The 25528-nt window shown below is 39.4% G+C and overlaps 1 protein-coding gene across 1 annotated transcript in view; it reads left to right on the forward strand.

Moving 5' to 3' along the window:
• The window catches only part of LOC126162547 (serine/threonine-protein kinase ATR), a 368495-nt gene that overhangs the window by 299525 nt on the left and 43442 nt on the right, over positions 1 to 25528 (forward strand). Inside the window, exons 34-37 of the mRNA XM_049919128.1 lie at positions 1420 to 1592; positions 7823 to 7966; positions 9928 to 10076; positions 18532 to 18655. Coding sequence (XP_049775085.1) covers positions 1420 to 1592; positions 7823 to 7966; positions 9928 to 10076; positions 18532 to 18655 — 590 coding nt within the window. The remainder of the gene's footprint in view (positions 1 to 1419; positions 1593 to 7822; positions 7967 to 9927; positions 10077 to 18531; positions 18656 to 25528) is intronic.

Consider the following 25528-nt stretch of genomic DNA (forward strand, 5'->3'; position numbering starts at 1 on the left):
ATTCTAGATAGACTCGAGTGGATACTTTCTCCCAGTACTACTAAATCTGAACTTTGTGGGATGGAATCTATATCTGACATGTGGCTGATTTCCACTACGTACTTATTCTCAAACTAACACACCCCCCCCCCCCCCCCCATCCCACATACAGACTGTGTTTTGTGTGTCTCTGACTGCTCTATTATTATCTGTTACTTTGCCACATATGAGTTTTCCGAACAATGTCTTCTGCATTTCATTGTTTATTTTCTTTTATTATGCTTTACTATTTTTACTCTGAATATCTTCCTGTTTGATCCATTAGTCTAATTCTTTTAGAAAAATACTTATGAAGAAAACTTGTGATTCTTTCATCTTCCCGTGTCAAAATGTTTATTGAGTTGCTGAGTTCTTACAGTCTAATGAAAGAAAACAGCATCTGGAACAGTCACTATATTTATTATTTTGTTTACTAGTTTTGATTTGATAAACATATCCTCTGATCTAAAAAAAATGATGCAAAGTGCAATTTATCCAAAAGGGTTACCATGCAGCAGTAGACTGGATAAACTGCACTTTTCTGAACTAGATCTCAAATGTCTGTTCATCAGACCAATAATCACAGTTACAAATATGAAGTGTGCCTGGAGGAATGGTCAGTATGCTTCAAAATGCATACTTTAAGAGCTGTGGGCAGTTGTTCAGTAGAAGAGATCTGTTTCACAGTAGTGAAGATGAACAAGTACTCATAGCTCTTAAGTTATGCATTTAGAGCCTAAGTTTACTATTTTTTCCCCTTTGTTTCAGTCCGTACTACTGCCTCTCAAAATATGGAAAGCAAAGAGCTTGCAGTATTGAAGATGAAGTAGTACTTTAACTCTTAAGGTACAAATTTTAGAGCCCCTGTTTACTAGGCCTTTTTGCTTTTCAGAATAATTACAGTCCCTCCTGGGACACCCTGTATAGTAAGTGATACAGTCCCCCTCCTCCGTTATAGCAACAGTGGTCACAATTTTCCTAAGACATCACTCTTCAGTTGTTTTTGTACTGGTGATTCCCGTTTCTATGTTATCAAATAAGACAGTAGAGTTTTTAAGTACTGGACATCTTTTCAGTGTGGGGATTCAGTTTTCCACATAGCCATTCTGGTATAAGTTTTCCATGATTTTCCTAAGTCCTACAAGACAGATGTTAGGATGGCCCCTTTGAAAAGGGCACAATCAGTTTCCTTCCCTCTTCGCAATCTTTACCCAACCAAGCCTGTGTTTGTCTCTCATGGTCTTGTCACTGAAAAGGTTTTAAATCCCTGACTGTGTCCCTTCCTTCCTGTATTTCTTTGGTGGAATATAATCATACATATTTCTTTTTCATATATCTGAAACATAATATTGATAAGGTCTATGAATAATGAGGATTTTTATTTATCTCTGTTTTGTTCAGTGAAAGTAACATCAGCTCTACCCCCTTACATGCTGATGACTGCACTGTCACAGCTTATATCAAGAGTGTGTCATCAGAATAGCATGGTGGTGAAACAGCTGAAGACTATAATTGTCAGAGTGCTCATCGCATATCCACATTATGTTCTTTGGATGTTGATGGCACCGTTAAAGGTAAATTGCATCTTAAAATGTCATATTGTCTGTACCTTTTGACAGTAAAATCTGCATTTTTCATGTGATTGGATGTATGTGTATATGTATGGTCCACATTTCCTCCTTGATCACTGGATAAATTTCAGTCAAATTTGATACAAACACTAGTCATTGTCTGGAGAGAAGTACTGTGTGGGTAAGAACCACCTTGCTCCCATAGTGGTTGGATTGAGAGTGGGCAAAAAGGTTTATGACACTTGACATAATGATGCTTGAAGTCTAGCCTGCCCTGCAGGACTGGCTTGCTGTGCGGGTGGTATCAGAATGTTCCAAGCTGCATATGTGCAGATGGTAATGACTGAGCAAAGAGAGGGGAGTGGAGGAGATGGGTAGTGAGAGGTGGAGTATGAGATAGACAGAGAAAGGGGAGAGGACAAGAAGGACAGAGAGAGGGGGGCAGGAGGAGGTGAACAGACATACAGGGAGAAGGATGAGCTGGATAGATAGAGGTGGAAGATGAGATGGTCAGATAGAGAGGAGGAGGAGGAGGAGCTGGACTGTGAGGGTGGAGGAGATGGTCTGAGAGAGCGGAAAAAGAGATTGATAGAGAGGGGGAGGAGGAGATGGACAGATAGAATTTAAGGCAGATATGGAATAAGAGAAGAAGGACGAGGAGGAGGTGGACAAAGTTAGTTGTGAGGAGGATATGTAGGGGAGGGGGGGGGGGGGTGTAGGAGGCATGTGGAAGATAGTGATGGGTAGGGAGCAGATGGAAAAGAGAATATGGATGGAGCTAGGTGGAAGAGGGAGAGGGTGTTTGGAGCCAGTCCAAAGAGGGAGAGCGTATGACAAGGCAGAGAGAAGGAGAATGAAAAGATGGACAGAGAGAGGCAGAAGGAGGAGATGGGCAGACAAAAAGGGGGGAAGTAGGAGATGGACAGAGAGAGGGAGCAGGAGACAGACAGACAAAGAGGAGGGGAATATGGACAGAAAGTGGGGAGGAGGGGATGCATAAAGAGAGAGGGGGAGGAGGAAGTGAACAGAGAGAGGGGAGAAGGAGATGGATGGAAAGAAGGGGGATGTTCAAAATATGTGTGAGATGAAGAAGATAGGGGACAAATGGGAAAGCATACGGGATGTGAGAAGGCAGGTGGAAGAGGGAGAAAGCGTGAGGTGAATGAGTGAGACAGTGTGGGGAAGCAGGTGGAAGAGGAACAAATTGTGATGAGGCAGGTGAAAGAGGTACAGGGTGTGGGGAGGCAGGTTGAAGGAGGACAAGATGGGAGGAGGCACGCGGAAGAGGGGAGAGAGAAATAGTTCATCTTTCTCCCTTTCAAGTAGAAGATTGAAATAAATAAATATCCAGGCAACACCAGGTACTCTGCTAATATACACTCCTGGAAATTGAAATAAGAACACCGTGAATTCATTGTCCCAGGAAGGGGAAACTTTATTGACACATTCCTGGGGTCAGATACATCACATGATCACACTGACAGAACCACAGGCACATAGACACAGGCAACAGAGCATGCACAATGTCGGCACTAGTACAGTGTATATCCACCTTTCGCAGCAATGCAGGCTGCTACTCTCCCATGGAGACGATCGTAGAGATGCTGGATGTAGTCCTGTGGAACGGCTTGCCATGCCATTTCCACCTGGCGCCTCAGTTGGACCAGCGTTCGTGCTGGACGTGCAGACCGCGTGAGACGACGCTTCATCCAGTCCCAAACATGCTCAATGGGGGACAGATCCGAAGATCTTGCTGGCCAGGGTAGTTGACTTACACCTTCTAGAGCACGTTGGGTGGCACGGGATACATGCGGACGTGCATTGTCCTGTTGGAACAGCAAGTTCCCTTGCCGGTCTAGGAATGGTAGAACGATGGGTTCGATGACGGTTTGGATGTACCTTGCACTATTCAGTGTCCCCTCGACGATCACCAGTGGTGTACGGCCAGTGTAGGAGATCGCTCCCCACACCATGATGCCGGGTGTTGGCCCTGTGTGCCTCGGTCGTATGCAGTCCTGATTGTGGCGCTCACCTGCACGGCGCCAAACACGCATACGACCATCATTGGCACCAAGGCAGAAGCGACTCTCATCGCTGGAGACAACACGTCTCCATTCGTCCCTCCATTCACGCCTGTCGCGACACCACTGGAGGTGGGCTGCACGATGTTGGGGCGTGAGCGGAAGACGGCCTAACGGTGTGCGGGACCATAGCCCAGCTTCATGGAGACGGTTGCGAATGGTCCTCGCCGATACCCCAGGAGCAACAGTGTCCCTAATTTGCTGGGAAGTGGCGGTGCGGTCCCCTACGGCACTGCGTAGGATCCTACGGTCTTGGCGTCCATCCGTGCGTCGCTGCGGTCCGGTCCCAGGTCGACGAGCACGTGCACCTTCCGCCGACCACTGGTGACAACATCGATGTACTGTGGAGACCTCACGCCCCACGTGTTGAGCAATTCGGCGGTACGTCCACCCGGCCTCCCGCATGCCCACTATACGCCCTCGCTCAAAGTCCGTCAACTGCACATACGGTTCACGTCCACGCTGTCGCGGCATGCTACCAGTGTTAAAGACTGCGATGGAGCTCCGTATGCCACGGCAAATTGGCTGACACTGACGGCGGCGGTGCACAAATGCTGCGCAGCTAGCGCCATTCGACGGCCAACACCGCGGTTCCTGGTGTGTCCGCTGTGCCGTGCGTGTGATCATTGCTTGTACAGCCCTCTCGCAGTGTCCGGAGCAAGTATGGTGGGTCTGACACACCGGTGTCAATGTGTTCTTTTTTCCATTTCCAGGAGTGTATTATAAAAATGGGTGTTGTATTTACTTATGTATGTTTCACATCCCCTCCTAAACCACATGACTGATTTCAGCCAAACTTGTCCCTCACGTCACTTACTCTCTGGAAAGAAGTACATTGGGGATAAGAGCAATCTACCTCCCATAGTGGCAGTGGGCAGAGGGTTTGAAATGACAGTTACACAGAAGCATAACTCAGGAGCATCTTGAGTAATTTCAACCAAATTGTGTACATACATGACTCAATATTTGTGTAATTATTCGTATAACAATACTGTGGTGGTGTATATCACATCAACCATAGGAGTGTCATTGGGGTGAGAAGATGTGATATGTGAAAATTTTCAATACTGAGCAATATTAGTGTCGAATTCATAGTTTTTGGGGTTGCTAGATTCACTGGTGACAGTCGTGATGATGATTTTTCTCTGTAATGCCTGAAGCAATTTCAACCAAACTTGGCACATGTATCACTTGCTACCTGTAAAAGATAGCCTTGACAGTAAGACGTCCCTAGCACACCTACGGCTAAGGGTGAGGGTGAAATAAAAGCATAGCTCTGGAATACCTGGAATGGCATAACTAAATTTTATGTACACATGATTTATTATTTTCATAAAAACACTGTTGGAGTATTAACCTACACTTCTAAAGGTGAAGTGAGGGATGAGTAGAATAAGATATAAAAATGTTTGAAAACAACCTGTTGGTATTTAGTTAACTTGGAATACATTAAAAGTGTAAAACACAATCTGTCTCTCATTTGTATCATCCAATGTGATAAACAATTTTTTTTAAGAAAAGAATGAATGAATATTAGTGACTGAAGAGATGAGGTGAAATACTTGTGCTATTACAAAAGTTAAAAGTATTTGTTCAATTTGAACACCTAAAATGTTGTGTCATTGTCAACAACTTCTTCCAAACTTGTTATACATGGAGATTTAAAGTTTCCTTAGGATTCAGAAACATCAGGTGAAATTCACTACAGATGAAATATGTGTAAAAATATCTTGAATAATTGTGATAACAAAAATAATTAATTTTCAGTGTTTGCAACTGCATAGGCAAAGAAAATCTACTCACCGAGGTGTGGCAGGAGAACACACACATATAAAGGTTAAGATAATTTGCCTGCTTTCAGAGTCAGTGGCTCATTCTTCTGGAAGAAGGGTTGAAGGGGTCTCTTAAGTCTCTCTGACCTGCGTTCTGGAACACCTTTTCAAACTTCCCTCATTTCCTAAATTTCGCAAGTCCTTTCGCTTCAACCCTTCTGCCAGGAGGAGGAGCTATTGGCTCCAAAAATAATGCACATTTCCTTAACCTTAATATGTGTGTGTTCTCGTGCTGCTGCTTGGTGAGTAGATTTTTTTTCTATCCAGTCACAATACATTTTCATAAATTGAACAAATGTGGTGTGTGTGGTTGTTTTTTTTTTTTTTTTTTTTCCAAGTGATCTGCCAGAGACGGTGTCACCAAACATGTTCTTTATTCAGTTTCCTAAAAGCAAACAAGAGAGCTGAACCAGAGGCTGAACTGTCTCTTGCACCATCAAGTATGCTATGAATACAACTGACACTAATTGTATCTGGTGGGCTGCTTGAATTTGCATACACAATGGCCTGATTGTCTAACATCAATGCTAATTAACTTGGAAACGGCAGAATATATCGAATTTTTTTCTTAAACATTTTTTTTTCTCTGCACAAATCTACCCTTCAACACCCTTACAAGCTTTCAGACTGTTTTCTAACCACCCTGCATATTAAATGTATTGATTGTTTTTTACTTTTGGCATGTACTACAGATTGACTGAAGAGAAATATTCTTTTGCTTAAATAGAGCTAGTTCTAAAAATTATGTTGTTGAGTTACGTAACTGAAAATATATGAAATTTTACATTCATGGAGGCTAAACATGATTGGGATGTTCTCTATTGATGTTCAAACACAGTTGAATTTATGTCTTCAAATCTCTAAATTCTTTGATAAATATTACCATTAAACACTTAAACTCCAATTATAAAGTGTAGCCACATTGCCACCATTTTGTGGACTGGATAATAATGAGCTAGCTGTACTCTTAAATAAATCTCAAGACAGCAACTCAGTTAGTACTTAATGACTCTAGGAGTAGTAAGTGAATTACATGTGTTCACCACAGTTTCTGCTGTGCCTCTGGCTGTTTTTGCTACCCACCGTGTTATGTATTATGATTCTGGTGTTAGGATTTTATTACATGTAATCCACATCTACATCAATACTCTGCAAATCACATTTAAGTGTATGGCAGGGGTTCACCGAACCACCTTCACAATTCTCTATTATTCCAATCTCGTATAGCACACAGAAAAAACGAACACCTTTATTTTTCCGTACGAACTCTGATTTCCCTTATTTTATCATGGTAATCAGTTCTCCTTATGTAGGTCAGTGTCAAGAAAATATTTTCGCATTTGGAGGAGAAAATTGCTGATTGGAATTTTGTGAGAAAATTCCTCCACAATCAAAAACACTTTGTTTTAATGATGTCCATCCCAAATCCTGTATCATTTCAGTAACACTCTCTCCCCTATTTCATGATAATTTAAAACGTGCTGCCCTTCTTTGAACATTTACGATGTACTCCACAATCCTATCTGGTAAGGATCCCACACCATGCAGCAGTATTCTAAAAGAGGACGGACAAGCGTAGTGTAGGCAGTCTCCTTAGTAGACCTGTTACATTTCCTAAGTTTACTGCCAATAAAACACAGTCTTTGGTTAGCCTTCTCCACAACATTTTCTATGTGTATATTCCAATTTAAGTTGTTTGGAATTTAATTCCTAGGTATATAGTTGAATTTACAGCCTTTAGATTTGACTGATTCCTTTTCGAACTTATGCGAATGACCTCTCGCTTTTCGTTATTTGGGGTCAATTGCCAATTTTCACACCATACTTATATCTTTTCTAAATCGTTTTCCAATTTATTTTGATCTTCTGATGACTTTACTAGTCGATAAACAACAGCATCATTTGCAAACAACCTAAGACGGCTTCTCAGATTGTCTCCTAAATTGTTTATGTATACAAGGAACAGCAAAGGGCCTATAAAACTACCTTGGGGAACACCAGTAATCACTTTTGTTTTGCTCAATGACTTGCCATCAGTTACTACAAACTGTGACTTCTCTGACAGGAAATCACAAATCCAGTCACAAAACTGATACGATATTCCATAGGCATGCAATTTCACTACAAGCCACTTTTATGGTACAGTGTCAAAAGCCTTCTGGAAATCCAGAAATATGGAATCAATTTGAAATCTCTTGTCGATAGCACTCAACACTTTGTGTGAGTAAAGAGCTAGTTGTGTTTCACAAGAACGATGTTTTCTAAATCTAAAGATCCTCTTTAATTTTTGTACTATACTGATACATTTTTCTTTGTACAGTCCAATTACAACGTTCGAGCCAAACGGTGTCATGAAATCCTGCATGATGAGAGCGTCATCCACGCTGGTCTCTCAAAACTTGTCAGTGACTACATTGCACTAACAGATATGCTTATTGACCTCACAAACAAACCTGTTTCTGATGTAAGTTTCAAAATTTGTGTGTATAAGTTAAACTAATCTGTGTTTCAATGTGTTTAACTAAGGTACCTTTCAGGGATATAGCTGCTTATTAATTGTAATAATTAGTTTTAACAGATAGAAAGATGAAAATCTGTATATTATATTTTTATCTGGTGTAACTCAGATTTGCTTTTTTCAAAAGTTTAGTGACGTAGATATTTGAAGATGCTGAATTGTGGTTAAAGGAACAATAATTTGTAGAAACAGGAGTGATACATGCCCAAGTAATTTTTCAGTGTTCATTAGTAATTTAAGCAGTTATTTAATCATAGATTTATTGCACAGTGAAAAATACACCTAAGCTAGAAAATGCACATATAGAATTGACTGACATGACATATGTAAATAATTTGTCAGATTTGAATTACTGTGGTGTAACATATTACTTAAGTAAACTGAGATTAATATGGGTCAGGGAAGGTAAAGAAGGAAAAGTTGAAATAGATTACTGGAACAGTGGGCACAATGGAAAATCAGGAAGATGATAAAAACTTAAGGATTTTATTAGAGTGGAAGAAGTTGGTATAAAGAAACTGAAAATTTGAAGAAAGAGCACACTAGAGATGTATGGTGGTCTAAAACACTAAAATGGTCCTCCTAATAAATGGCATTGGTTCTGAAGAAAAAATTGTTTCTAAACTTTTGAACCAAATTGAGGAAGACTATTAACATCTTTACTCAGTTTGAGGTCCATTAGAGCAGGTTACTTGGTGTGTTTTTAGAACTGATTAGTATAACCAAATGTTGTTCTGCTTAAGAAAGGAAAGCAGTAGTACAGTTAACCTGCTAATTTATGTTACAAATACTTTTTCCCATCAAATTATTTGTTGCTATTCAAATTATCCATTACTTAAGAGAAGTAATCAATTGTAAGAGAACTTTAGCAGAGCAATGATGACACATTTCATGGAATGAGCCTTGTAATTTTTTCTCTTCTTAAAAGGTGAAGCAAGATGGCACATTAGCTTAAGATATTAGATTTACATTTGAGCAGAGTAGAATTAAATTCTGCATCAAGGCACTCAGACTTAGATTTTCCTTGATTTTCTGAAATTGCTTCAGGTTAATGCCTGGACCATTGAAAATGCTATGTTAAGTTAATTCTCCATCCTCAGCCAGTTGCCCCATTGATGCTCCAGTTCTATTAATCATTCACAATGGCTGATTAGAGGAGCTGTTTCAATAGAAGTTGGTCGATGATGTGCAACTTTGTAGTAATACTCACTTGTTTAAGGTCACTACCAACATCAGCTTAGAGAATTGTATGCTACTACACTGACAGTTGTTGAAGCCATATTGTTTGTATGTTATCATTGCATTGTTGTTATGATCATGTACAAATGGAATCAACTTTCCAGTATCATATGTGGGATATAGTATTCAAGTGTGTGAAGAACAATAAAGCTGCAAACCTAGACAAACTACAAACAGAAGAAACTGAAATGTTTGTACCTGTTACAAAACAGTAGATATTAAATCTTATGAATACCTTTATTTCAGAATTGCAGATTCCTAAGATATGGCACAAAACTAATGTAGTACCACTTTTAAGAGCCAATAGTTTCAGAAAAATTTGTCCACTTTCACTTCTCTGGCATTTGTATAAGGTATTGAAAAGACTGATTCTATATTAAATATCAGAGTATGTTGACAAAAGTGTAATAAAAGAGCAGTCAGGTTTTCACCCATCCAATGAAAATGTAAAATACTATCTGACACACATGGCAGTCTGTTCTTGTTCTTGTATAGTATTTTCCATTTTGACTGTGGAGAACTGTTTGTCTCTTTTGACAAAACATGTAAAAGATATGTAAATATTTTCTATTGTTAGTTAAAAATGTTTAATGTAAATATTTTCTATTGTTAGTTAAAAATTTTTAATTTCTAATATTTGTAATGTGGCCATGTTTTTACTCCTGCAGGCATCAACGACTACAGTAACAGATCTTGTACCACAGCTCAACCAGCTTCTCAGATCACCAAATTTCAGCAGAATCATAGTCCCCACACAGAAGTATTTGAGTTTTGTGCTCCCTTCAAATGGTTCAAAGGAACACAACCCATTTCCAGAGTATGTAACTACAGCCAAAGCAGATTTTCTAATATTGTTTTGAAGTTATGCATTAAAAATATCAATAAAATGCAGCAAGTATGACAGGATTATAATTTGTCACACTCCTGTGACAGAACCTGTGTGACCTTGACAGTAGCACATCATGTGATGATAATTCTAAACTTATTACTGCCAAATTATATCACTTTGTTCCCATTGATTTCTTAACTGTCCAAAAGTAATCTGAAAGCAGTATTATTTGGTTGGGCAATTCATTAAGTATGCAGTCTTTCCTCTTAAACAATGGAAAATTCAGGATGGAGTGTGACAGTATTATGAAAAAGAAAGTTGCCACTCTCCATATAGTGGAGATGCTGAATCACAGATAGGCACAACAAAAAGACTGTCACAAATAAGCTTACGGCCAATAAGACCCTCGTCAGAAATAGACGACAGATACACACACACGCTGTCACCCACCAGTGTCATTATCTGCCAACAAAGGAGTGTACATGATCGCACCAACTTAAAAACATGTAATTAAAAGAGACCAGAAAAAGTGTTATGGACTGTGTGTGTGTGTGTGTGTGTGTGTGTGTGTGTCGTCTGTTTTTGATGAAGGCTTTCCTGGCTGAAAGCCTATTTGTGACAGTCTTTTTGTTATGCCTATCTGCGACTCATTCTTTCCTCTCATTTGATATAGTTAGTGATCCTACTGTGTGCCAAGCTTGTGATTTTTACACCTGAAATCGTATAGCTTCTATTAACCACATGTAGAATATAAGGACCATATAAGAACTATTCATTCATCCCTCTATGTTTTCCGTGAAATCAGTCAAAGTCACTTACATAACACACATTTCACTACTACTTTCATCTAATGACTGGCACACCCAAACAATTCAGGAGATATGTTAAGATCAATGTAGATTCAGCAAATGTCATAACCACATTAACACCAATGGTCATTATCTGCCAGCCAAAGAGTGTAAATCATCGCACAAACCGAAAACCATGTAATTAAAAAAGACTAGAAAAAGTGTTATAGACTCTCATGCCCAATTATTCAGTAGCCTGTAACTATGATGAAGAAGAGGAATGGTAGGTTCTGATTTGTGTCAGTTATTGGACATCATTGTGTAAAAAGGATATTAATGCTTTGCCAAAAATCAGAAATACACTCCTGGAAATGGAAAAAAGAACACATTGACACCGGTGTGTCAGACCCACCATACTTGCTCCGGACACTGCGAGAGGGCTGTACAAGCAATGATCACACGCACGGCACAGCAGACACATCAGGAACCGCGGTGTTGGCCGTCGAATGGCGCTAGCTGCGCAGCATTTGTGCACCGCCGCCGTCAGTGTCAGCCAGTTTGCCGTGGCATACGGAGCTCCATCGCAGTCTTTAACACTGGTAGCATGCCGCGACAGCGTGGACGTGGACAGTATGTGCAGTTGACGGACTTTGAGCGAGGGCGTATAGTGGGCATGCGGGAGGCCGGGTGGACGTACCGCCGAATTGCTCAACACGTGGGGCGTGAGGTCTCCACAGTACATCGATGTTGTCACCAGTGGTCGGCGGAAGGTGCACGTGCCCGTCGACCTGGGACCGGACCGCAGCGATGCACGGATGCACGCCAAGACCGTAGGATCCTACGCAGTGCCGTAGGGGACCGCACCGCCACTTCCCAGCAAATTAGGGACACTGTTGCTCCTGGGGTATCGGCGAGGACCATTCGCAACCGTCTCCATGAAGCTGGGCTACGGTCCCGCACACCGTTAGGCCGTCTTCCGCTCACGCCCCGACATCGTGCAGCCCGCCTCCAGTGGTGTCGTGACAGGCGTGAATGGAGGGACGAATGGAGACGTGTCGTCTTCAGCGATGAGAGTCGCTTCTGCCTTGGTGCCAATGATGGTCATATGCGTGTTTGGCGCCGTGCAGGTGAGCGCCACAATTAGGACTGCATACGACCGAGGCACACAGGGCCAACACCCGGCATCATGGTGTGGGGAGCGATCTCCTACACTGGCCGTACACCACTGGTGATCGTCGAGGGGACACTGAATAGTGCACGGTACATCCAAACCGTCATCGAACCCATCGTTCTACCATTCCTAGACCGGCAAGGGAACTTGCTGTTCCAACAGGACAATGCACGTCCGCATGTATCCCGTGCCACCCAACGTGCTCTAGAAGGAGTAAGTCAACTACCCTGGCCAGCAAGATCTCCGGATCTGTCCCCCATTGAGCATGTTTGGGACTGGATGAAGCGTCGTCCCACGCGGTCTGCACGTCCAGCAGGAACGCTGGTCCAACTGAGGCGCCAGGTGGAAATGGCATGGCAAGCCGTTCCACAAGACTACATCCAGCATCTCTACGATCGTCTCCATGGGAGAATAGCAGCCTGCATTGCTGCGAAAGGTGGATATACACTGTACTAGTGCCGACATTGTGCATGCTCTGTTGCCTGTGTCTATGTGCCTGTGGTTCTGTCAGTGTGATCATGTGATGTATCTGACCCCAGGAATGTGTCAATAAAGTTTCCCCTTCCTGGGACAATGAATTCACGGTGTTCTTATTTCAATTTCCAGGAGTGTACATTGTTTTGTTTAAAAGTGACCAGATTTGTTTTATTCATATACCCTGCCAGCTGATAAAGTGAGGCACTCAGTTTGTTACTACAAAAAGATGATACAAATTACACCATTGAGATTGTGTAAAGTGTCAGTCACTGTTGAAAGGGCAGTTAGCCCTGATTGCAATTGATGCAATGCATTCTCAAGCTTTCCATATTGTCTAGGAAGGATGTTACACCCTCATGACTGACAATTATTACAGTTCGTCCATAATCGTTATGGTTTTATCACCTTAATTATGGAGTTACAAGAAATTGTTAAAAAATTTTACAATTTTTTTTAAAGAAATGGAAAAGGTAATGTTTATGTCTTCCCAATCATTTATTATTAAAATATTTTATAGAGTGTAATGATTTCCTTCCTGAGTAGATAGTAAATCTGCCTACGAATGATTTCATCGCCTTGCTAAGGTAGGTTTTGCTGTGTGACAATGACAATTTTTTGCTCTGCACATGCCAGCTGAAAAGGTAGCAATAAAACTTATTGTAAACCATGTGATAACCCATGGCTCAAAGTATTTGTTTTTAAGCTGTTGGCTGTTTTTCTAACCAGGTGACATCAAAAGATGTACAGTTCACCTATTAATTCATATGTAATGGTACACTCCATGCTGGCTCTATTATAGTAATGACTGTCACCTTAAATTTTTTTTAAATTGTACCTGGAGTAAATTATTATAGGTCAGGGAAATTTTTTGGTAATTTTGTGAAATTATCTGTATTCAGTGAGTTTGTTCGTTTTGTTAGAATTCAAAAACACTACGTGTATAGTGTTAGCTGCTAAGGTTTATTTAGTTGTTTTGTCAAAAAATACAAGGAATTAGATTTTACATGTTTGTTTGTTCCTTTGGCAGTCTGATACACAAATGATAATGTGACCTTAAACAGTGCAGATGATATCTGGAGGGGGGAGATGGGGGGGGGGGGGGGGGCAAAGTAATGTGGAAGCTTCTGTAGATGTTCCAGATACCATTAGTCATGAATTTACTTATCACGTCAATCTGTAATAAGAAAGAAAGTGAAAAATGATCATAATAAGAAAGTAAGTTTTGTAAAAGTAGGCCTAAGTAGTGTAGCAAATTCAGATGGTAATACTGTGAAAACCAAATTTTTAAGCTAAATAAGGCTTGCAATTTTTATAATTTTCTGAGACAGGGTGTCTTCACACCTCACACTCCATATATTCACCATATTATTACTGACAGCCTCTTCTCAAGGTTCGCTGCTGTACAACCACTATCCAGTTTCGCAATTCAACTCTGCTAGTTGTACAGGTGGCTGTGATTCTGTGATTTTTGTCTTGCTTAGAGGAGCAGTACTGTGTGGGCTGATTTTTTAAGTAGTTGTATCAGTTAAATAGACTCCTGGAATGATAAATAGTGAGCCTACTGGCATGGTTCTAAACACACCAATGAGCCTATATGTACAGCCCTCGGCACCTGGAAATGCACTGTCTTTTACTATCAGTAGCAGAGTCGTCCTCCGCCCCCCCCCCCCCCCTCCCCCCTCTTCCACTCCTTGCAGGCAGAGGTCACAAAACCAGTGACTGTAGTAAAGGTAGAGCTGTAGTAGTTGGAGACTGCTTACATGGATAATTTGTATGTTGCAGAGCCAACTATGGCTGGTTTTATACTAGAGTCCTGGCTCTTAAGTGCCATTGTGTTAATATGTTCAGTATAATTAATTTTTCATCCATGTATATTCCCAGGCACCTGAAAGTGGTGTATTTTTTTATTATTATTTTTATACACACATTTCTAGCTCAGGCTATTTCATCTCGAGTTGGGCATCCACAGGGCAAACAGCTGATGTACGGACAATCAGTGAGCTGGGCTGTAGCCTACATGACTTCATATCTCAGCCAAGACCATCCATCAGGGATGGGTAAAAGGCTTATGCAGTGGGCCTACCTGGCAGGTAGCCTGAATCACCTTCTCATGGGCTAGCTGATAGGCATTTTTGAGCACCCATGCCCCATGGGGCAGTGTCAGAGCAGCCTGACAGTCGTGTTTCTCTGAAGCTACTACAAGGGTTTGTGTAGCAATGATGAGTTTACAGTATGAATACAATCTTCCCATGTGTTCCAGTAAACCACAGACTTTAGTGTCCACTGCAGCACTGTAATACTTTGAAACCATCATTAGAATGTTATCTGTGTACACAAAGCTCTTTCAGTTTCACTGTTCCCTTTCATAATTCCAAGAAAGGGTTTAACTGCCAGATCTTAGAAAATTTCCTCAGATATTGATGATTTTATGCATCCTTTTGTGATTGCTTCATAATTTTGCAGTTCTTGTAGACCATTCTACAACTAAGCATTCAAAATAGTCTGTGGAGTATTTTTGTATTGTGTTGTTCATATTGTGAGTTCTTTCACCCACATAAACACTACAGACCACCAGATGTTACTGAAGGCATTGATGTCGATCAGTATGACAGTTACGTATTTTGAGGGGACCTATCTACGTACAATCCAAATGGAAAGCACTGTCAGTTGTTTTTCCTGGTCTGAACCATTACTGACACTGGCTCAGCCATGGAGTTCCCAGTGTTTGTTGCACAACATCTGCTCTTTTTAAATGCTGAATGATCACTTATCACTCTCAAACTATGATTGATATGTGATGTTATTGTTGACATTGTTTGGCCACAGTATTGCCAAATGTTTCACTCTGTTTTCTTGTCACCTCTGTGATAAATAGAGATGATTATAATGATCGCTCAGTTTCACATCCATACAATACAGGTAGTAGTTACATTATTAGTTGGCTGTAGTATTGTCAAATAAGATACTGCATATTTCACACAGTTTTCTTGTAGCCTCTGTGACAAATAGAGATGATGATAATGATCACTATTGACCAATTTTACTTTTGCCGGCTTTCTCAAAAGTATTTGAAAAGGTTCTGTTCAAGCATCTCCGTAAGGATCTTACTGCAAATAAAATATTGCCCAAGTCACAGTTTGGATGTCTTAAGGGTTCTGATGTAGAGAAAGCTCTTTGCACTTACAGTGAGAATGTACTTAATTCATTAGATAATAAATTATAGGCTACTGGCATTTTCTGTGACCTGTCAAAAGCCTTTGACTGTGTTAACCACAGCATTCTCTTACATGAATTAGAATATTATGGTCTCACTGGCAATAATGTGAAGTGGTTTGTGTTTTATCTATCTAACAGGAAACAAAGGGTGTCATAGCAAAATGCCTGACTGGGGAATTAATTATATGTGGTGTTCCTCAAGGTTTCATCTTGGGTCCATTTCTTTTTCTTGTGTACATTAATGACCTCTCATCTGTTACATTGCCAGATGCTAAGTTTGTTTTGTTTGCAGGTGATACAAACATTGCAATAAGTAGTAAGTCATGTACAGATTTAGAAATAGCTTCCAATCAAATTTTCACTGATATTAATAAGTGGTTTAAAGCTAATTCATTGCCCTTAAACTTGAAGAAGACCTACTATATGCAGTTCAGAACCTGTAAGAGATTTCCTTCCAAGGCATGCAGATCGAAGAGGTTGACAGTGTTAAATTTTTGGGATTACAACTCGTTAATAAATTCAGTTTGGAAGGGCATACCACAGAATTTCTTAAGTGCCTAAACAAGTCTGTATTTGCAATGAGAATGATGTCAGATGTAGGAGATATAAATATAAAAAACTTGCATACTTTGCTTACTTTCATTTTATTATGTCGTATGGGATCATATTCTGGGGCAACTCGTCAAACTGAGAAAAAGTTTTTAGTGTGCAAAAGTATGTTTTAAGAACCATTTGTGGTGTAAATTCAGGAATTCCTTAATGAAATTTGTTGCAAGTAATTCATATTTTCAACCAGTAGCTCAATACATAGTATCAGTACTAGGAATAAGAACAATCTACATAAAGACCTGAAATTACTTACCTTGGTCCAAAAAGGGGTTCAGTATTCAGGAACACACATTTTCAATAAGTTGCCAGAAACCTTTAAAACTGCATATTGGCTTCTCTCTCGGGTTCTTCGGCCGACATTCATCTAATATAGAAAAATCATTAGATGAACGTCGGCCTAAGAACCCGAGACAGAAGCCAATAGGCAGTTTGTCAACAAGTGGCCATGAAAGCCTTAACAATTTTGAACCATTAAAAACTTGGTTTCAGATAAAGCACAGTTTAAACAGAGTTTCATAACTCCTTCTTCTCCATAGATGAATATTTTAACAGAGGCTGTTAAGCCGGCTTAAGTAAAAATATCTGTTAGATTTCAATTTTGACAGCACGTGGTCACAACAGTCAAGATCAGATATTTTGTGTATGATAAATTTATTAAAAGTGCATAACAATATTTCATTCTGACAGCATATTAATCATGTAAATATTAGCTGTTCCAGTTTAGCACACTGTATTCACCTATTTTGACAATCTCCTGACAAATGATCAGGTTAGTAAGTATTATATTCAAATGTTTTATGTTTTTATTTTATGCTTTCTGACATGAATCATCTTATTTTTTGGATCTATGGAACAAAATTTGAATCTAATCTAATACCAGTCAGCTGGTAAAATAACTCAAAGAATGTTAATAGCCTGAGTATGAACACTAAAGGTACAGTACAAAGGTCATTACTGATAATGAGATGAATCAACATTCCATCCCCCATCAACCTGATGATCTCATTTAGGTCGTCACTCTAATTTATAAAATTGATTGACTAGAAATTTTTTCTGTTGGTACATAGTCCTGCAGTGAATATTCAGTGTTTCTCCTGAAGCCAGAGCACATCGATAAATTTTACTGAACAATGTAATGTTCATAACATGACCACTTACTTTGTATCAAACCTGAAAGTAGGATTAGTAGACATAATTGAAAACAAGAAAAAAGTACTTGACTTTTCATAACGGGAGCCTGCACCTTGTATAAATTCTTTAAATTACTTCATTATTATATTTTTTGCTATAATTGTTTTTATTACACTATTTCTAATTTGGCTTATGTGCTCTTGTCAACTATAAAGTTTGATGTCGTGCTACAACATAGAAACAGGTTAAAAATAACAGTGTTCTTGTAAGGCTGTGGTGGTAATAGTGTCAACGGCTGTTTATCAGTCACATCAGTAACACAGCTATACTCATGTCATTGACAACAGCCATTGAATATTACTATCAAGAATGACACAGCCCTACAAGAGCATTATTATTTTTATTTTTAACCTGTTTCTGTATCATCACATCAAGCCTTACAATTGACAGTGGCACATAAGCCAAAATTACAATAGTTCAATAAAACCAGTTACAGCTGAAAGTGAAAATGACACCATTTAAAGCAAAATATTTAAAATCAGAAAAAATGCAAATAAAGCTCCAGTGTTCAAAATATCCTTTGTATATTTTTCTAGAATAAACCATATTCTGAGAGAATAACATTAATGTTACCCTCTCACAATGTGGCTTATTCTAGAACAGTATAGAAAGGGTTTGGTTTCTTGAGTATTTACAATGCTTGTATCTGTACAAATGCAATACCCCTTTTGAAGTGAGATCAGAATTCACAAAGTGAGTCATTGCACTGAAAGGCACTGTTTACAAGTAAACTTGCATTAATGTAAGAAAGAGAAGAGATGTAAATAATCGTAACAAGCTAATTTTGCTGGTTCATCTATACAAAATATGTAACTGGACACAGAAAACCATATAGATTTTCAGTGTCAGCAGGTTGATGAATACATATAAATGCTTTTATATTCACTAGTTTTAATCAGAGCAGTTGTTACCTTTATAAAAACTTAAAAAGATAACCTCGTAGTTAATAGTAAATTACATTGTTATCATTTGCTTTTCTATATTGTTTTAGAGCTGGTGTTCATATTTCCCACCTTCTTGAGAAAGTGACAATTCTACAGTCGATGCAAAAACCAAGGTGTATTACTCTGGTTGGCTCTGATGGGGAAAACTATATGATGTTGTGCAAACCAAAAGTGAGTATCTAAGGCAAGAAGAAGAAATCTTTTATGGTTTTTGTCATTTACCTTTCCTATTTTCATTATTATTTCTACAATAATGAAATGATTTATCTGATTTTGGAATCTTCTGACCTTTGTTTATTTGATGAATTTAGTATTTTATTGCTGTCTGGGTTTTGATGTCAACACTTATGTTATGGTTGCACATTGTCTTGAAACTCATCTGGTGCGTGTTGTGATGTTGATGTTGATAAGAGCTGTATAGTTGACTTCCAGTGTTAGTCGGTGCAGTAGATATCACTTGTCTTGAGAACTAAGTAATTTGTCTTTCCCACTGCACAGACTGTTTCAAAATTTAAAAGCTCCATTATCAAGTGCTACAAAATAACTAAAAACTTATGAACCTGCGTTGATCGAGCCAGGCAGTCAAGATCATCAAACCCACACCCAACAACACATGTGAGCCTAGTAAGAGCAACCAGGGCAGCTGCCTTGACAGCCATAAAGAACTGAATAGTACAGCTTGCAAGGAAGTGAGATGAATGTGGTCGTACGTTAGTCGCTTGTGTCACCACAATCAGCTGGCTCGCCAGCAGACTGCACTAGTCAGTTCCTGGTCAGCTGCTGTCCAGTTGCTGTTCATAAGCTCACATGCATTGTTTGGCATGGGTTTGATCCTCATGACTGACTGGTTTGACCTACACACATTAATGTTTTTTTAATTATTTGGTAGCCGCTGATGATGCATCTGCTTCTGAAACCAGTTGTATGATATGAAGCACATATTACTTAGTTCTCAACGCAAGAATAATTGCTTCATCAACTAACACTGGAAGTCAGTCGTACAGCTTTGATCAGTAGAATATGCATCAGATGAGTTTCGAGACAATGTCTAACCATAATATAAGTGGGACCAAGAAGATAATTAGAATGCACACTCATTCTTCCCACATTCCACACGTGAATAAAATGGGAACAAGCTTTACTGATTGATACAATGATAAGTACTTTCAGCCGTGCTCTTGACAGTGGTTTGCAAAGTATGGATGTAAATATTTATACTGATGTTGTTGTAGTAACTGCAGTTGTATCAAAGAGCGATTTCTTGCTATGTAGAATAAAAACTACTTGTACTCTTTTGTTACTACTTTTATCTCCAACCAGCTTTATTTAATGCTTCCAGAACGAAATTTTCACTCTGCAGCGGAGTGTGCGCTGATTTGAAACTTCCTGGCAGTTTAAAAATGTGTGTCGGACCGAGACTCAAACTTGGGACCGTTGCCTTATACGGGCAAGTGCTCTAGCAACTGAACTACCCAAGTATGACTGACAACCCGTCCTTATAATCTTACTTCCACCAGTACCTCATCCCCTACCTTCCAAACTTCACAGAAGTTCTCCTGCGAAACGTGCAGGACTAACACTACTGGAACCTCTGTGTTGTTTGGACGGTAGGAGATGAGGTACTGGCAGAAGTAAGATTGAGAGGACGGGTCGAGAGTTGTGCATTGGTAGTTCAGTTGGTAGAGTGCTTGCATGCGAAAGACAAAGGTTCCGAGTTCGAGCCTCAGTCTGGCACACAGTTTTAATCTACCAGGAAGTTTCAGCTTTATTTAATATTTTTGAGTATTTGCAGTTGATTTTAAAGCACAAAAGGCATTATGTTTAGGCACATTGGTAACTGATGTACACTTCCTGACAAAAAATTGAAGCACCCAGAAGACAGGGTTGGATGTCGATATACACGCCATTGGCAAGTGTGTGACTGCTTAGAGTTGCAATACTCTGTAACAGTTAAAATGGCAACTGGAGTGCATTAGTGTTGTTACTGGGCCTGATAGGGTATAATGGCATCAGCAGCATCTTATGATGAGTGAAAACAGTGAAGGTCATGGAGATGCCACAAATGTGAGACATCATTTTTAGCACCTGAGAGAGTTGGGAAGGAAGCTTATTCGGAGATTCCATTTGGTTGGCTGGTCAAATCGTGATGTATCCAGATTTGTGTGACATTCGTATGTGACAGAGACTAGATGCAGCAGTACTAAGGAATTACCATCCCATGTGTAGTTTGTCATTAACACCACAGCATAATTGGCTGTATTTGGAGTAGTGCCATGACTGGGGCGGATGGACTGCTGAAGAATATCATCACATTGTATTCCATGATGAATCGTGGTTTACACCCCACACACCATCCCCCACTCAACCCTTGGCCTTTGGAGAGTATGGTGATTACATGGACCTAGAGAGAGGTCCCGTTCTTCCAATGCTTTGGAGTGGAAAAGTGATGCTACTCCTAGTGTCATGGATATGACTACAGGTAAGTCTGGTAGTGATTGAAGAAACTCGGATGGCACAACAGTATATCACGGAAATCCTGCAATATAAGTGTTACCTCTTATATAATGCTATCGTCATGCTATTTTTCAACAGGGCATTACTCGTCCACACATGTATCTCTGTGATCTTTCTGCACGATGTTGAGGTACTCCCGTGGCCAACAACATCCCTGATAGAAACATCACATACTTTTTCAATCCATGAACTTTTGTTTTGTTTCCTCCTCCCCATCTTGGTGCGTCACTTATTTTGTCAGACATTGTGTTTTACAAGTGCAAGTCTAGCATTGTAAGGTATAGAAACAACACAACAGGCAATAAATACAGCTGGTTGGTGATAAAAATTATAATAAAAGAAAATATATGGTTTTAACGTCCCATAATAAGATATTTAGCAGCTAGCATCTCCATCTCTGCAGCATTGTGGATGCAAAAACTGCAGTAATGTATTAATTTTCATTAAATGTAAGTCACTGTAATTTGCAAATGCCAGAATGCAGTAACAAACATAAGAAAATTATATGTATGTAGTCTGTAAATAGACTTGTTTTGCATAGTTTCGAATGAGCTAGTGATCTGTGGAATATAGGTTTAAGTATCTGATTAGAGTAAAGCATCTTCATTTCCACCTATGTCTTTTGCAAAGGCAAATAATTTTTATCCAATATTACTTCAATTTTTTCGTTTTGTTTACTTATATTGCACAGGTGCACCTCATCAGGGTGGAAAAGGACTTGGACGTCTGAAAAGAATTTGAAGTGAAAGAGTTAAATAAGCTAAATTTTGAAAACTCGGAATTTATGTGGGCCCACCTGGGATGGGCTGTGAGGCTGTCCGCCAGCCAGGGCGATCACTGATAATAGTATACAGAGGAATAGGAAGAGTTAGGACAATTCATGTCTGAATTATGTGATGGCTGGTCAAGAAGAGCGAAACCAGAGACAGAGAACCTAAGCCACACACCCTGTAGGAAAGCTAAAACACATTAGAGCGAACAGCCAGGGCCACACACTCTAAGAAGCAGCCAGTAACCAACGTTTTATGTCTCTCCCACACTTCCTATTGGCTGACCATGGTGAACATTTTTCTGGTTTTGTCAGCAGATTACGAGAAATAACAGTCTCTTCTGAGGCCACAGTTTTACCTCCTACATAGGCCACAATGAGCGCATGCTAGATGCATGCCTGAAAAACATGATGGAAATTTTAGAATAAAATGTTATACTGAAGCCATAGAATGTTCCCATACTTGCTAGGTGTTCTTCATAGTATTAACATTCTAGTCATCAGTGTGCATGTAGGAGACATTAGATTGATCTAATAGTTCTCATATTTATCAGTTTGTAGCTTTTTATACTATGTGACGATAACATTCTTCTAAAAATTGTTTATGATGTACTGAAAAATATAACGTACTTGTACATAGTACATGTGACACTAAATTTTATCCAGATGACAGTGGCAGTGTGTTATGAAATGGGCTCCACGAGACACTGAACTATTGGGAACTGATCTTGAACCATGGCCACTCAGCCAATGCTCACAATAAACTGACATTGGAAGTTGCTATGATGACATCTTCATCACTAATCCCTGTCTCTCTACTGATACTGTCAACAAGTTCAGGCCTACCAGTAGCTGTAAAGTGTAAAATATTTCCATTGCCTGTGGGTTGTCGAACTAGCTGCTCAAGATAGTTTTCAGAAAAAGTCTGCAGAATGACTTTCACAAGACTGTCTGTACCACCTGCAATGAGTCAGGTTAAAGTTGCCTCCAGCTAATATTGCATGATCTGGATATTTTCACACTATTGAGTGTAGACTGTCTTTGAATGATTCTACAACTGTTACGATCAAATCAGGTTGCTAGTAAATACACCCAGAGATTAACTTGATTCTCTTAGGCTGTTTACTTGCGTCTAGATAATTTTGTTGTCAGACTCAATTTTGACCACGATAAACACAATATTTTAATCAACTGCAGTGGACGTTCCCCCTATGGCATCTAATGTCTTTTTTGATATAGATTCAATGTCTTGTTAAATATTTTGGAGCTTTCTACTTAGGGTTTCAATCAGCTCTCAGTTCCAAGAATAATTTGATCACAATAACTATTATATCTTTACATGAAACATGGAAATTACAATAAAATATGTGTAAGAGAGTATTGTAAATGGGAATAATATAACCTGTCACTCGCATATCAAAAAGTCTCACTAAATCTCTGTCTGTAAGTTCCAGCTTTATTGCACATTGTTACTTTGAGATGTCTGCATTGCCCAGTACTACATATCTACTCTGCATGAAGGCTGAAATCGCACTAGTACTATTTGTTACTGAAGTGATTATCTTTGGATTTTATTTGCTACATCTTAAAAAAGAAGCAGGGAATTTATTCCAGGAATCCAACTTAACTGTAATAGATTGAGATGTACTCCCTTGAACACCATGAGAAAATTTGTGCTGCACCAGGACTTGAACCCAGATTTCCCACTTATTGTGAGCAGTTGCCTTATCATCATACTCCTCGGGCTGACAAAAACTTCCATATGTCACACACATGTAGATAGGTGAAATACATTTCATTACGTGAAAACTGTAGTTCATCATCAGATATAACGAAACAGGGAATCCATAAGTATGTGCCAGAACAGAGTTCTGTGTGGAGGTTGAGCAGGTTTTAAGCATGTTGTACTGTGACACGCAATTATGTTTATCATAAATTCATGCAGAATTCCAAGGACCGTGGGGCAGGATTCAACTAACCCATTATTCTTGACATATCCCTGTAACCTACACAGACGAGCGTCATTGTGTGTGAAATAGGAAACCAAGGGAGGATAATACACATTAGTTCAAAAACATATGTATAACTGTTAATTATCAAACAATGGATATGCTGAGTCACAGGTAGGCACAACAAAAAGACTGTCACAAACAATATAAGCTTGTGGCTGTTTTCCTTTGTTACTATTTTCTAATGTGCAGTCGTGTGTGTGTGTGTGTGTGTGTGTGTGTGTGTGTGTGTGTGTGTGTGTGTGTGTGTGTCATCTATTTTTGATGAAGGCCAGACTGTCCGAAAGCTAATTTGTGACAATCTTTTTGTTGTGTCTATATGCGACTCAGCATCTCCACTATATGGTGAGTGGCAACTTTCCTTTCCATAGTGCTTTTACATTCTATTGATTATCAGTTCACAATCTGAAAAAATAATGTCCTTAACAATCATAATAGCATACTTGGCCATACTGAACATATTTCATTACATTACAATTTCTTGTACAGTTCCTTTTGACTACACAGAATTAGTACTGATATCTTTAATACATTGCTTTCTATTGCATTTTGTATTTAAGCAATTAGAAATCCCTGCAGACATTGTCTTTTTAATTCCAGGAAGTGACCTCCATTGAGTGTCCAGAGATCACCAAGCTAACTTTCTCAAATCCTTGTTGTAACATCTCTGGACACGGTCTATCATGTAGCATAAACTTACACAAGATACGAAAAAAAAAAAAAAAAAAAAAAAAAAAAAAAAAAAAAAAAAGATTGATTCTGAACAGAGCCACAGCTTCTGTATCTTCAGTTCAACCATATTCCCAGATACCTGTGAACTAAAGTTAACTGGAATATGGGGAGCACACAGGGTCTCATCAGAGACTCCGTGGATTCTCTGATGATCTAGACTGCAGATTTGTGGACGTGCATTATGTGCTATCCTCATATCCCAGTAAACTTTGTCATATGTATCTGGGAATATATTTGAATTACGATTATAGAAACCATGACTTTGTTTGGGACCTCTTTTTTTCATATTTCATATAAGCTTATGCTAACTGTAATGACTGTTAAGGACATTGTTTGGGATTAAGAAATCAATATGTGAGGCATGTTTTAACTAATTTCTGTTATCTTTCCTTGATTCCAGTTTTGTGCATAAAGACTCTTGTCAATGTAACTTACAAGTAAGCATAAGGGATTACGGGTTCAGTGAATCTTGCTCCACCGTCCTTGCAAGTCTGCATGAGTTTATAATTAATGAAATCGCATGTCATTGTCAAAGATAATTGCTTCACTAACAAACAGTATTACTGCAATTTCAGCCTTTATGCTGTGTAAATACATAGAACTGGTGAATGCAGACTCTGCAAACCAACAATATTTGATAACTTTGGAATATAAAGGAAGATATTTACTGACTCTTCTTAAGACACGTGTAGTAGATTAAAATTATTTATACTTACAATACAATCCTACACATACGTTGTTGTAATATCTGCGGTTCATGTAGAGATACAATAAACCTTCACTCAATTCCAAATCCAAGGACTCTGATCAAATTCTGGTTATGACACTGCAAATTGTGAGCTCTGCTTGCACCCTGCGAGTAAGGCCAGGACCTTCACCACTTCCGCCAGCCACCAGTTTGGCCCGAGAATGGCCTAAGAACCCAAGCAACAAGTACTATTGGTGCCAATATGAGCCACAGCTTGAAGATGATTGCTCTCTGCACTCTCGATGATAGCAGGCAGTCGCTCCCCCATATCT

The sequence above is a fragment of the Schistocerca cancellata genome, chromosome 2 (genome assembly GCF_023864275.1).
Source record: "Schistocerca cancellata isolate TAMUIC-IGC-003103 chromosome 2, iqSchCanc2.1, whole genome shotgun sequence".
Classification (NCBI taxonomy): Eukaryota; Metazoa; Arthropoda; class Insecta; order Orthoptera; family Acrididae; genus Schistocerca; species Schistocerca cancellata.